Below are 14588 nucleotides of genomic sequence, written 5' to 3'. Positions count from 1 at the left end.
CACATCTTTCAAATTACAGATGAGAATTGAGAATACACATATTTGGCTCCTGCTGTTCCTTCGAAACGCCACAGCTGCTTCTTAAGAAAGTCAAGTCTGTATCAAAACTTTTTAACAATTGTGTCTCTCTCTGGACAATGATATTTCATCAGTGTGTGACAAACACTGTATACTCGCTACCTGAGTGTTGGGTTTATCTGCTGCGATTGTACACATAAAGGTTAGTTAACTCATCACAAGGAGTACCACTCAGCCTTAGAAAACAGTTGTACGATGTCCTCTGTGGCTGTGTCAAGTCTGAGAACCTGTAAACGGGAAAGTCTATCCCGAGTCTGAGTGAGTGGTAAAGTTACACAATTGTCAGAGTGAGTAACACCATTGGCCGTTGCGCTTTCAAAATGTGTTGCAGGGATGACATCGCACTTGTTACATCGTCAAAAAGCCAATGGGATATTACCGTTGGATTTTGAGTTATTGCTCTGTGGCAGACAAAAAAACGTTTATGATACTTAAACATTTTATTCAGCAAGATAATATGCATGACTTCACGTCACCACCACTAAGCTAATGGCGACGTTTAGTCGTCTCATTTTGCCACAACCAACCATTTTTTTTTGAGACACACAACATTTTCAAAATTCACGAGACGGATATGTACTTATGTCGTACAACAAAACGTTAAAATCTCTGAAGCTTGTTTCAGGCATCTGACCAAAAACACCCATTGACTTCCAGACGCAACGGAACCGAAAGTGAAAAACTGCTGACTCATTTCTGGGTTTTAGGACTCAATATATCACTTTCTCGATACATGCGCGGTTGTTGTTGCTGTGCAACCTAGATGTAACTCTACCCACAAATCTCAAAACGGAAAGCCTCAGCTGAGAAATTTAGGTCGAGCTGTAAAATATCACAATTTTTGGTGCCTGTGTTTCAATCCTATAGTCGTAGGGTGTTGACACACTTCGATGCATGTTGTAAGAGTAGCGTAGTTTTCACTTCACTACTGCTCACTTACCTCTAACAATTTGGCCACAATTTAGCACATTCATGGTCCAGCTGCTGCTTCACAAACAGCGTTACATGGGCATGTAGAATGTGAAGGACATTTACCCGACCGGTAGAATGGGACAAAAAGATTTTTGCATTTTGAGAATTATAAGACACAGTGTTTTTGGAGCTTTTTAAAAAACCCTGCTTCATATGAGTTCCCCAAATGTGTGGAAGTCGATGCTAAGCGGCTGGTGAAACCCTGAAAGAAATGAGGACCAAATAAAGTTTCAGCTTCTTTTAGTTTTATTTGACGGATGGAAATGCTTTTCATCAAAAAGCCGTATACGTTTCTATAATATTTAGCTAATCTCCAGGATGAGTTACGTGCAGCTGCTGGTTGAGTTTGCATTTGATGTCCTCAAACGTTAGAAAATAACCCGCTCTGTGCTCTCGCCAAGGTTTTCTCGATTCATCCCACGTCCGTCTCCTTCAGTTCACTTTGTTTCTACATCTCTGCTGACTGACCTAAACCTTGTTTCCATGGAGATCACAGGGCCACACTGAAGTAAAGATCGGAGGAGAGATAGCGCGAAAGAGAAACTACGGTTTGAGAAGGAAGGAACAGGGCTGACTCATATGACTCACCTTTAGTTGTGTGTTTTTAACTACATGAACTTTACCTCTTTGCAGCTGCACTCTTTGTACTTTGACTGCATTTTAAGTGAAGCGGGGAAACATACTGCACCTATTGTACATGTATGCACGAACGCACCGATACTCTGACGTTCTGTCTCCATATCTCTTTGCAGAGTTCACCGTCCTTGTTGCTAATGTTTCTGCATCCGCATCTCATTTAAATACTGAACTGTTCCTCAGATTTCTTTACCATTTCTGTGCAAACAGAAACATCATAAATTAGCAAGACAAACTGTTTGAGTACAGGAACAGGCACACATTTGACCAAGGCCAGACTGTATTGAAACCAAGACATTGAGGAGTTGAGACCAAGTCCAGACCAGGGCGAGTCCCACACTGCATGCCACACTCACGATAACAAGGGGAACATGCAAACCGTAGACGTTCCTCAAATTGATCTGAAAGATCCACATTCCCTTAAACACAGCCAGAGAATGTTCATCCAGGAAAGGACTTTTTTCTCACATCTCCATTTCTCTCTTTGTCTTCTTTTTGCGTTCTATGAGTCGTTTTGTCCCGTTAAGGCAAAATAAGAAAGTAAAACTATCAACCACCAGCAGCACGAATGTTTAAAAAAAACGTTTCAACAGAAAAATTCAAATGAATTCTTGTAAAATCCACAATATAACGTATTAAAGCTGATTATTTACATTTATACAATAAAATAAAGTCAACATTTTGTCTCTAGACGAAGGATTCATGTATGTGTCCATTGGGAAAATACGTTGGGGGGTGTCTGGTCTTAGTAGGAGTTCGATAATCTTAAAGGTTAAATACACCAATTGTACACATGAGCTCTGGAGTCCTAAGTCTTACGACTTTAATATAATATAATCCTCTGTGGCTCCGAAAGAAGCTTCTTAAAGTCTGAGATCAGGATTACTTTGGTTTAGGCTTGATACTTTTGACTAAAAAGTCAAACTTGGGACGTGGAGTTTGTAAAATGTGGGCGTTTAGGCTGGAGTGCCTCCTTTTAAGACATCCTTTGAAAGCACAAACTCACCATGTGGTCACCTCTGGGGTCCCATTAGCTGCTGCCCCATTAGCTCAGTCCGAAGGCTCTGGGCCCACAGCACCGTTCAGTCCATAAGAAGCATGATTTATAGGATTTATAGCCACAGAGCAGACGTCTACACTGTGCGCACCAGCAGACACACACGTTTGTATCGGTGTTCGTGTGAGAGCATTTGCAGCGATTAACTCCGTTCACGTTGTAAATCTTCAGCTTGGTCTTAACTCTTGACCTAAATCAGAGCCTTAATCCCAAAGTAGCCTCTTAAAGGAGTGACGACCAACAAACTGTCCTCACTTGAAGGGATTTTCATTATCTCATTACGCAGACTGACCAGGAAAAGAGATAAACGGTGTACAGTGTAATGCAATCCAATAGCTCTGTCGTCTTTGAGCGTTTCGTGACGTCTGCATTTTAATTGTTGTTTGTGTCAGAAAGGAATTGGTTCAACTTTAAGGAAACATTTTAGGCCTTAGTTTGTGCTGCTGTTGTACTGGAATGCGTGTAAGGAAATTAAAACTAAGTATGTGTTTGATAAATTGTTTATGGACCGATGATACGTTATTTAGAATTGTTATTATTATTATTATATTAATGTACCTGTTTTCTTAAATACAGTAATAAAATCTAATTTTTAGCTAGCAAAAGAAAGTGGAAGTCAGGTGACATAGTATAAAGAGTCAGTGTAGAGAGGATGTCATGGTGGGTTGATGGGTCAAAAGACCCGGGACTTTCACCCAGGAGACCACTGTGTGAAACCAAAAGACCAAGTTGTTTGAAGTTACGTAAACAAACTTAATTTACATCACGCACATAATGTACTTAAGTAATAAACACACTTATTTTAACCCAAAACCACAATCTTTACCTGAATCTGACCAAGTAGATTTTGCCTTTACCTAAAATTGTTTCCTGTGAACGTTGAAGTTTATTTTGAAAAGACTGTTCAATGTAACAAGACATTTTATTAACAAGAAAACATTAATCAAAGAACAATCAACTTCTTAATTGATAATGAAAAACATTGTTTGCAGGAACCAAATTATTTGAGCAATTCCCTCCAATAAAACTACTCAAAAACCAACACTCCCCAAAATTAGACAAATTGTCTCTTCTCTGACACAGTGGCGACTTTAATTTACAAATGCTGTGTTTTATAAGTTTATATACAACTTTGCATTTTTATTGGACTGCATCATAATTTACAGGGGTTTATATTTTATGGTGGTCTCGTTTAGATAATGTTACAAAATAAAGAAATACCCTGATTATTATTGCAATATTCCCATATTTCCCTCTCCTCAATATGAGACTAAAAGACCCGTTAAGCCAATTTTACTCTGCAGCCACATGTTCATATGCATATTATGAAGGAACAGTATAAAGTTAGAACCACTAGCTTCACCTGTCGGGACAGTTTTAGTAGAACATGTAAACATTTCTGTGTGAATTCGTTCACTTTGTGCATGTTTCAACGTGTGTGATGGAATTTTTTGGTCTCCAGAGTTTTCCCCTCAGAATCTAACCTTTATCAAATTAGCTTCTCTTGCTAATGCTATTTGGAAATAGGACTCGGAGACGAGCGCTCTAGTTTCAGAGAGGTATGCATTATTGTGCCTCGGGTTTCTGCGTGCCGTACAGTGAGCGTGTGTGCGCGCTAGCGTGCCTCTGTCCGTGTGTATGCGTGCCTGCATGTTTATCATACCACTAATTGTTTGTGGCAGTTGCTTTCTCTGGCGCAATAAACTAAAGCTTTTAAATCCATTTGCTGCAGTTAATGCAATCAGCCAGGGTTACCCAGAGTGACTGAAAGACGCCCGGGGCGCTTCTGACCTCAGTGATGAAACTTCGGTCCTCTGAGTCACTGTGTGTAGGCTCTGCTTTTTGTTCTGCATGGACAGAAACAACAACTGAGACGGACACACAGAGACAGCCTACAGTGACACATAACTGTAACACAGTCGCACGCGTCATTGAAATTGAAACATTGCATCAATTGCCATAGAAATGCAATCACAGGTCTTAAGAACTGATGAGTCCGGTTCAAATGGGCTCTAACAGTCAGAATAGACATTGCACCTCATGCACGAACATTTTTGTGTTCTTTCTCTTTCTTTTTTCGTCCTGTGTGCGACGACATATTCAGCGAAAGCTCCTAACTTCAGATAACTGTGTAACTGACCAGCATACACATGACGAATGCCACCTGTGCGTAAAAAAAGTGCGTTCATGAGAACTGTGAATTAGCACGAGTAACGTCCCAATAATACCATATATGGCTACACGTCCTGCTCCATATGTCCTACGTTGAAGTCCTGCTTTCGGAGATCCATGAAGGAAAGTCTATCGTTTTTAACAGCATCAACAGCAGAATTAAGTGTCCTGCTAAAACCAAGAAATATGTTCATTTGGATCACCACGCTAGCGTTAGTCCCCGCGATGATATAAAGCAGTCCGAGTTAACCAATACAATAAGGACCAAGTAAAGTTTGGGGACGAATGTGCTGTGGTGGAGAGAAAGAGTCTGTCTGAATTTTTTTGAGTGAAGTGAGTTCAAAAGTCCGTTGTTGTCAGCTGGATGAAGGTAGATAACAGCTGCCGCTGACAGGAACAGGACTCACGTACGAAGGCCCCGGTCCCATCACCGTGCCCCTCCTCAACTTTTATCGCTGTGCCATCTCTCCCCTCCCCTGTTTATTTCCTGCCTGCTCCTAGATCAGATTTCCTCAATTTCCTGCTGTGGATTGAGCTGGAAAGGATGCACATAAATAAAGTGGATGCAGCACGCAGTAGTCCAGGCGCTGAACCGGGGGAGTTGTGAGTGTGCTGTACGCCGTGCTGGGACGGCAGTACTCACTAGGATGGTACAGTGATGATTTTTTAGTGCAAGGAATTACAGTCTGAAATGTAGTATTTAAGCTACAGTTACTAAACCCAGCAATGCACAGTCACTTCAATACTTATGGGATGGCTTATGCTCTGTCTTATACTAACAGTTGTGGAAAGTAACTAAGTACATTTACTCAATTACGCGACTAGTGGACATTGTTACCGTGACGTCACCGATTAGTTTAGAAAAGTTTTGGAGCCTCGAGTTTGGCATTTTGTCCGTCGCCATCTTGATTTTTTTGGAGCCAGAAGTGACCATATTTGGAGGAGAGGGTGGAAGCTCGAGAGGGGCGTGGCAAGGAAGCCTACCGTTAGCATATCAAAGCTAGTTAACTGTGTCGATAATGCTAACTTCAGCTAGTGAAAAACATGCTTTAAAAACACTCCTTCGAGTGTCTTTTTGGTAAAACGCTGAACAAGACATTCTTCTGTCCTGATGGACAGATCGCCACGACCTAAAGCATCCCCTGCTTTATGGTCTGTTTGACTCTAAATGGACCATAATGTACTAAATGAACATCATGCTGTGTTGAAGAAGACTTGAAACTAGAGATTGAGACCATAAACTCATGTTTACAATGTTTACTGAGGTAATAAATCAAGAGAGAAGTAGAGTCATCTTCTCATAGACTTCTATACAATCAGAGGAGTCGCCCCCTGGTGGACATTAGAGAGAATGCAGGTTTTAGACACTTACGCATTGGCTTCACTTTTCATGGCCCATGGTAAATACCTCCAACCTGTGGACTGACCTCGTTAAACCAGAATGTGGTGGGGGTTTTTTTATTTCTAGAAAATAAAAATGATAAATTATTTAATTAAGATATCACCCCAATGTCACAGAAAATGTGACATGTGGCTTTAACTTTGGCGGGGACGTGCTAACGGATTACTTCTTCTGATGATTGACTAGTAAAGCAACGAGTTAATGAGTCAAATAAGTTGCCCAACACTGACACGACCTTGGTGTTCTGTTTTTTATTTTTTTTAGAAACCTGCTATTTTAGGGATGTTCTGACCAGGTTCACATTGCGTCTCTCCCCTCCGTGACTCATTTGTTTTCTCTCCCCGCTTGTCCGATTCCCCCCCCCCCCCCCCCCCCCCCCCCCCCCCCCCATCACTAGCTCTTTCCCTTCCCTCACCTTTCCTCCTCTTGCTTCCCTGCCTCCCAAGGTCCACAAATCACCAGCCCACCCTCCCCGCTAACAGTCAAGCTGTGACACACTATGATGAGGTTATATTGGGCCGATCGCATCCAGAGACTGCGTATTGTGCTCTTCTCACACAGCAGGAAAGGCAAAGCACACTATAATTACTTTGATTCACCCCCACCAGTCTGTGTGGCTGGAAATAGTTCCTGTATGAAGCCGCCGAGTTGCTCTCAGTGGATGCTGGGAGAGTGGATGACCTTCCAGTGATACATTTACTCAAAGTTAATGAGTGACAAATGATCCTTAAAGAGGCCGATCACTTTCAAACAGGATGGGAATGGAAAAGATTACATTTTTTAAAGCTTCTTCTACAATCTGTTATTTCCCATGATTGTGTTTTTTCTTTCTTTCTCCCATCTGGAAAAATTCTCATGACGGTTTGGTTTCTGGACAAAACAGAAATTTCACCAGCTGGGTGCTTAGAGACCATGTAAGGATTCAGTGGCATGGTGTGTGTGTGTGTGTGTGTGTGTGTGTGTGTGTGTGTGTGTGTGTGTGTGTATTTTTGCACTGTATCATAGTAACATAGTGTTCTTTGTCAAACGGCCAAGTGCGCTCCCCCGTACCTTTACCTCCGTTGGTGTTGGCGAGGTGAGCTGCAGTTCCTCTTGACCATCTGCCATGACTCTGGCCACCCTGAGACAATAACAGGCCGGTGAGGGAGGGGGGGGGGAGGCCATGTGGGCGGAGGAAGGATACACAAATATGCCTGCTAATAATTATAGCCTAACACCTCAAGCTGATGAACAATGAAAGCTGCAGCTACTCCTCTGGGGGATTTATAATTCGTCTTTCAGTTTCTAATTGAAGACTTGTTATAAATAGCTCACCACTAAATTCAAAACGTGCACGCATGCAGGGACAAGTCTGGAGATATTCTATATTCTTCCGAATGTCAATGAATCTCGTCAAAAGACTAAAACCAGCAATAAATGCTGCTAATGGGTATTGTCTGTGTAGCTTGATGTAGCTTGTTCTTCTGTGCCACAGAGCTCCATTGTTGTTGAGTGACATGTTCCTTTATTGCAATGAACGTGGGCACTGAAGTTTATTTCTTTTTGATTCCACATACACCGTCATGGCTTCATAAAGATACTAATAACCTTCAGACCGTCGGGGTTGTTGAACAGAAATACTGTTAGTTTAGGGGAGAAGACAGTCCTTTGCCTTTTTGGGGCCCTTCTTTCTGATATTGTCGCGGCAGCGTCGCCATGATCAGGCTGCTTTGGTGCCCCTCCGGCAGTTGGTGTCGGACGAACAGCACGTAGTGAAAGTGTACGTAGCGGCGGCGCTAGTAGCATCACATTAAAAGAGACATAAGAAACTCCTCTAGGTTTAACTGGACATCTCAAACACTACTATGTCTGAAAAATACATATTATTTACATATATTTGATCTTGTTTTCCAGATACCATATTTGGGTCAAAACTCTGCATTTGTGACCAGTTTTTAAATAGTTAATAATAGTTTTTTTATTTCTGAATGGAAGAAGGTCGACCTGTCGGTGTCTGTGTTTGATTAACAGCAGCTGGCCGGCTGCCAGAGTGCTGTTGAATTAATGCAAAGTGGTTTAAGATTTTATTTTTCACAGGAGAAGTGATTTCCGTAGCGGATATAGCTGTAGCTGACAAAAACAGCAAACAGATGGGCGTTGTTTATTTTGGTCTTTTCATGGGATTTGTTGAAAATTACTCAAAGATAGAATATAGTCACTACTCTCCTTTAATTTATATTTTCATCTTTCTCTTTCTAGTTTTCATACTTTGATATATTGATATTTTAGGTTTTAATTATTAATAAAATAATTTTATACATCTTGTATTTGGTTTAAATTTGAATATGAGTTCAACACTCGAAAGATATTGTGGAATAATATGTGTAGAAATATTCTTACGTGTCAGCATATAAAGCGTGTTTTGTTTTTTTCAAACAATGAAACTGAATTTTAAATGACTTCAGATTTGCTGCACGGCAGAGAAAAATAGTGCAGCACAGCAGTGACGGTTCTCGCTGCCCGCTGCTTGGCAAAGCGCTGCCATCCCATCCCAGAATGCACTGTGGCTGCGTTATGCAAGAGGCTGTTCTGGTCTATTCTTAGCTCTACCTCACTGAGAAGTAACAGTGCCGGTTGCCCGAGAGTCAAAAGCGCAGCGATCTGATGAGGCGGGAATCGTCAGCGAAGTGAGAACCATGCACAGTGGGCTCTTCTGCCGTCAGGCTCTCACTCTGGGACACTGGCAGGATGGCATGCCCATTTGTGGTGTTTGGAGGAAGTAGAGGTGTATGGGTGGGTGTGCGAAGGAGGGGGGATTTATACATTTCATAGTACAAGAGGAAAAGGATATATGACGGTTATATTACGGTTTTAAAATCCTAAAATAGGACATGTCAACACACTGAAATTCATTTTTACTTGCCGTATCAGACCGTTTTTACAGCTTTCACAGATAAAAAGGATTCCATCTTTACATCCAGCCTTCCTTTTTAATTCCCATCTGTCGTGTGCAGCCATTGTGTCACTGGTCTTGTTGATCCCTAAGTCTCCAACTGTCCAGCGTTTTGCTTAATGGATGCCCAATCCTATTATAATTATTTCCTGGAAAGCCCTGCAGAGACAGAGGGGTTCATATGGTGAACATGTGTCTGTGCCTGTAACACGCTGTGTAAAGATGAGGCATAGTTTCTGCTTTTGATGAGGATGATGAAGATGTGATGAGGGACTGTGGCTGCCATTTAGGACACTCGGATCATGTCCAGAGTATTTGTTTATGGGAATTGAGGTTTTTTACAAACCTTGTGGAGTTCATTTTACAAGTAAAAGATACATTTTATATTCGGATTCCAGTGTTTTGTAGACTATGATAAACATTTGACTTTTTTTAGATCTAAATAAATGATTCAGTGTGAAGTTGTATTCTTGACAATGAGATGAATGTTTTGAAACAGAATTTAGATATTTATGTTGGGATGCATATAGTTAAAGCTGCACTTGTCTATATTCATATATTAAAGCTACTATGAGAACTTTGATTTTAATATGAATTTGGCGGTCCCTGTGGACAAAAGTGGTGGTGTTTCTAAGCGCCAGACTCCCCTCTGTAAAACTGGTCTGACAGTCTGCTCCGCTCAGTCCTGGTTCTGGTTCTCCCGTGCCTCTCGTCCCTCCAGCGGGCCCAACAATATAGCCTGGTCTCCAGCCACGTGGAGCGTTGTTACGTAGGTCATAAAGAGGCATTAGTAAAACTGAGACCTGTCAAATGTTCCTCACTGTAACTTTAACAATGGATGAAATGATTATGTGTAATGTGAAAGGGGTCACTAAGAGTCTAAAATACATTTTGCTGCTGCCCTACTCTACAGCAGTACATTACTTTGCTCCCGTGCTCCCGGTCTGCTTCATCAAACTGGACCACCATCTACTGAAAGTAATACACTGACTATGGATAAGTGACTCACACAACCCCCCTTCAAAAGACCTGAACTATCCCTTTAACTCTGCAGCTCATCTCAGCTCAGTGTTTTGGTTTGACAGCCCATAACTCATCTGTTATAATTCACCCTCTGAAGAATCAGATATCTGTAGAGACCAAAAACAGAGCTCAAAGAGAGTGAATATTAGACTTACATTCATCAGGTAGTCTAACAAGTTTCCCTTAACACAAAAGGTGTCAATGTTGTATTCACATTTTTTGTTTGATTGCCCCATGCCCAAATAGACAGTTATTACAGATTGAAAGTCTACAATTAAACTTTAATTTATAGAATAAATGATCTACAGTTGTATGTGTTAAAAAAAGCTTTGAAACAGCATTTAGATCTTAAATCTTAAATCAATATTCATCACAATACCAACTATAACTCTAATAATGCCAACATCAAAGTAACCAGAACTGAACCTTTTGATATTAATGCACATGTTTTCATGTAATGCATCTCAAGTTGCTGCGGTGTATTTCTCATCCTAACGAGCACGTCTGCACTGACGCGTGAGCCCCGAGCGTTTCACTCTTACTGACGGACTGACGTATGATTTTAAAATGTTTGTTCCTTACTCTGCTCTGACATTTTCTTTTAAATTGTCATCTGAAATATTAAAGAGAGTGCCAGTGACTCAGCTGCGGCAAATTCATTCCCATACAAACCTCAATCCTCTTTTGAAGCTACTCTATATGCACAGAAAATGGCAGCACTTCTTAAAGGCCACAGCGAGAACAACTGACGGAGAGATGGAACACGCAGTTCTCTGAAATTAACCGAGAGATACCTTTTAATGTTGGAAACCACACGAAATGTGTTTCCAACAGATACAGTGCAGACAGGAGTTTATTCAAGGAATAGGCGAAACGAATTCTCTGTACTTGTGTCACAATATTTACCTTTTTTTTTTGTCTTAAATCCTTCAGAGCGTGAAAAGTCATGAGTCAGCCTTGCCCCCAGGCCTCGTGTTGCATCAGGCAAAAAAAAACAGAAATATGCAACTGTTTCCTGTTTGTAGCTTGAAACGAAGCCAAACAGGGCGAGCGAAGACTGACGACGTTGGGAAATTGTTAACGTTGTTTACACTGTAACAGACGGACAGACCTGCGGCCTGAGGCTCCGGTCCCAGCAGGCAGCGCCGCCAGTCGGAGCTTGTCTGAGGATTGAGACCCTTGAGGAACGGTTTAAACGGTTTCCCTTGAGTGCCTCTCACAAACTTCTTTTTTCTCTTCTTGCACTAAAGTAAACTCTGCTCGAGCCTTTAACAGACTCTTATTCTTTCTGATATTTTCTGCCCGGCATTAACATTAGGAACATGTAATCATGAGAAAAGTGGTCACACTTTGGGGATTTAATGGACGGGAGCTTTCAGAGTCTTTCTTTGACATTTTAAGAGGCCTATGATTGAGAAAACCCAGTTGTTGTTTTTTTTGCGAGCTTGATAAAAGAACTGGAATATATTTAGGTGTTCAGAAGAAGAACTGGAATATATTTAGGTGTTCAGAAGAAGAACTGGAATATATTTAGGTGTTCAGCTGGCGGCCGCCCTGAATCAATTAAATCAACTGTCAGAGCGCCGCACTTACCTGAATGATCAGCCACGGAGAACGGGTTACAGAGGCAGAGGTTTGACTCACGTCCGAGCTATTTTTGTGTGTAACACCAGAACATATTGTCCAATAATCAGAATGAACACAATAAGAACGAAGAGAACATCTAGTCATACCTATAGACATTAAAACAACAATAAAAGCTTAGAATATCTGCCCGGTCAGCTCCTCCAGCTTAGTTCCTGTTACCATGTTTGGACACGGCCAAAGTTAATTACTGTAGATGAGTTGCCACCGACACAGTTGCATGAGCGGGCATGAGATTTGATTCTGCTGTAGCACCTCACAAATTATCACACCGGCTGCGAAGACGAAACATTTCTCAGATTTCATTTGTAAAAAACCTGTGAAGCTGCCGGAGCCATGCAACACACACACAAACTCTCAATCATATTATGTTTCTTATGAGCTAAAGTGCATTGAAGGGGAAATGTCAAATAACATCATCGCTGACCTTTAAGATCATGTCTGTAAATACGGACTAGTAGGCATCGCACTTTTCAAACGGAGAGAGAACACAAAGGGGAATTCATAGATTAAAAGATTACAGGGAGGCTACTAATAGGTTTGATGATCTCATAGTCACATTGAACTTGTATTGTTCTCCATTTTAACATGGTGAACGTCCCACTCTACTACTACGACACTGTGGAAAAAGGTTGCTCGTAGTGATGAAGCTAAAGAGAATTATCAGCTGATCAAGCGGCTCCGCTCAGCTTCACAGAGCTATATTTTGGGTTTTAGTTCATTTATCCGGCCCACAATTCTACCGTTTCGGTTCACTCTCACCACTAATGTTACATTAGTTAACTTACGTACGTAGCTTGAAATGAATCAACGGTGACTTGTGGTTTCACATGAACATCGGTATACTGGGTGACAGTCCTGCGTATGCTACGGCCACGCAGAGCTTCATAGTTTGACGCATAGGCCAATGACCGATGTGCCATGTTTGACGGCTTGGGAAGGCGTTTGCCTGTGCGCCACTACTACACTTCATGAGTTTCAGAAGAAAAGGCTGTAGAACCTGCTATGCAGCAAACGGCAGACTTCTGTGAAAAAACGTGTTTCCAGTGTAAATAATGAACTTCTCTTGTGTCTCTATTTTTGAGTTAGGTTAAGCAAAGAGCCTATAACTATACGTAACATATCTCTGTTTCATTGTCTCTCTCCATCCAGACTTCAGTGACCAGCTGGTGGAGGTTGTTGGCCTAGAAGGGGCGATAGAGATGGGACAGATCTACACTGGACTGAAGAGTGCCGGACGCAGACTGGCTCAGTGTGCCAACGTCACCATCAGGTCAGAACCTCAAGTCTTCCTCTGTGTTACTCCATCCTCCTCGTCTTGTGATCTCTGTTCTCCATCTTTCCCTTTGTCTGCCTTGTGTCACGATACCCTCCCCTTCCTTCATCTTCCTTCTGGCCAACCAATTGGAAGCTGTACTTTCTGCACAGAATGCATCCATCCCCATTCAACACATGATCAAAAATGTATTCCTCTTGAGTGTTTTTGAAGTCTACAATTCCTGCAGCATCCAACCAATAACATCAATTATATATTTTATAAATGCATACTTTACTAAGTGAGTCACACATCACAGGATAAGAAATGTCTGTGTACACTATATGTACACTATAGTTTTATATTGATGCTAAAGACTCTCTTATCCGTTCTCAGATCTACGTATAAATGTTGAAAGCTGACCTATATATGGGGGAAAAAATAGATTTGGATATAAGTATTTGATTTCAAACATTCAAATGCACTCTTTTTGGATCTGGCACATTTTTTTCAAATAAAGTGTTTTTTGTTTCAGCCCATTTGACATCTACAGTGAGCCAGTTACTGTACCAAAGAAGTGACATTTACAAGTTGTTCTGCAAACTGCCCCGAATACTTTCCTAGACCAGATTAAAAAGAGCATTCATCACAGTCATTCTCCCATGCTGTGTTTCTGTAGCCGGAGAGGCATGCATGAAAGTCTTAAACCAACTTTGAATGTGTGTGTGTGCTTGTGTGTGTGTGTGTGCTTGTGTGTGTGTGTGTACATATACAGTGGGTCTGTGAGTTTAAAGAGTGGGGGCCAGTCTGGGAATGGCTCTCATGGGAACAAAGGGTGCAGTGTTTGACCCTGTCCTGGGGCAGTATGAACAGGCATCTCGTGCCTCAGAGGTGTGTGTGATCTGACCTTCACAACCTCCAACCCCACCCTGTCCTCCCCTTCTCTCTCTCTCTCTCTCTCTCTCTTTCTCTCTCTCTTTCTTGCCCTCCCCCCACCTCTCTTGCTCATCCTTCTGCTCTCTCTTCATAGGACGTCCCGGCGGCTGCCGATGCAGATCGATGGGGAGCCCTGGATGCAGCCCCCCTGCACGGTGAGAGTTAAATGAGAATCATTGGAAATTGTACTAAGATAGGGATTCTCATTCTCATTCACAGCATGTCATCAAATTCAAAGACCCCTTCACTGCGTGATTGCACGGGTTTCAGTTTTGTTTTGTTGATAGTACCCCTTCGGTGTTGACGAGATTCTTGACTCCTTTCATCGGCAACCAAACGTCAATTGTGCAGTGTAGTTTTGTGAGCTTACATCTCTCTGACCATCAGAGGTCTGCAGTATTTTAACTCCACGTTGTAGAATCTACTCGGCTCGCTTGTAGCCTGGAAAACTGAAAAGAAATGAGCGAGTCATGTTGTCCAG

General features: G+C 41.8%; 1 protein-coding gene across 4 annotated transcripts in view; it reads left to right on the top strand.

The window, feature by feature from the left end:
- The window catches only part of dgkg (diacylglycerol kinase, gamma), an 83728-nt gene that overhangs the window by 63231 nt on the left and 5909 nt on the right, over window positions 1-14588 (top strand). For all 4 annotated transcript variants that reach the window (XM_031873436.1, XM_031873440.1, XM_031873437.1 and 1 more), the window contains 2 exons: window positions 13069-13189; window positions 14202-14262. In XM_031873436.1, the coding sequence (XP_031729296.1) occupies window positions 13069-13189; window positions 14202-14262 (182 nt within the window). The remainder of the gene's footprint in view (window positions 1-13068; window positions 13190-14201; window positions 14263-14588) is intronic.

This window comes from Anarrhichthys ocellatus, unplaced genomic scaffold, assembly GCF_004355925.1.
Source record: "Anarrhichthys ocellatus isolate YVR2014 unplaced genomic scaffold, GSC_Weel_1.0 scaffold71, whole genome shotgun sequence".
Classification (NCBI taxonomy): domain Eukaryota; kingdom Metazoa; phylum Chordata; class Actinopteri; order Perciformes; family Anarhichadidae; genus Anarrhichthys; species Anarrhichthys ocellatus.
The sequence above is the reverse complement of the archived record's forward strand: the minus strand, read 5'-3'. Positions and strand labels throughout refer to the sequence as shown.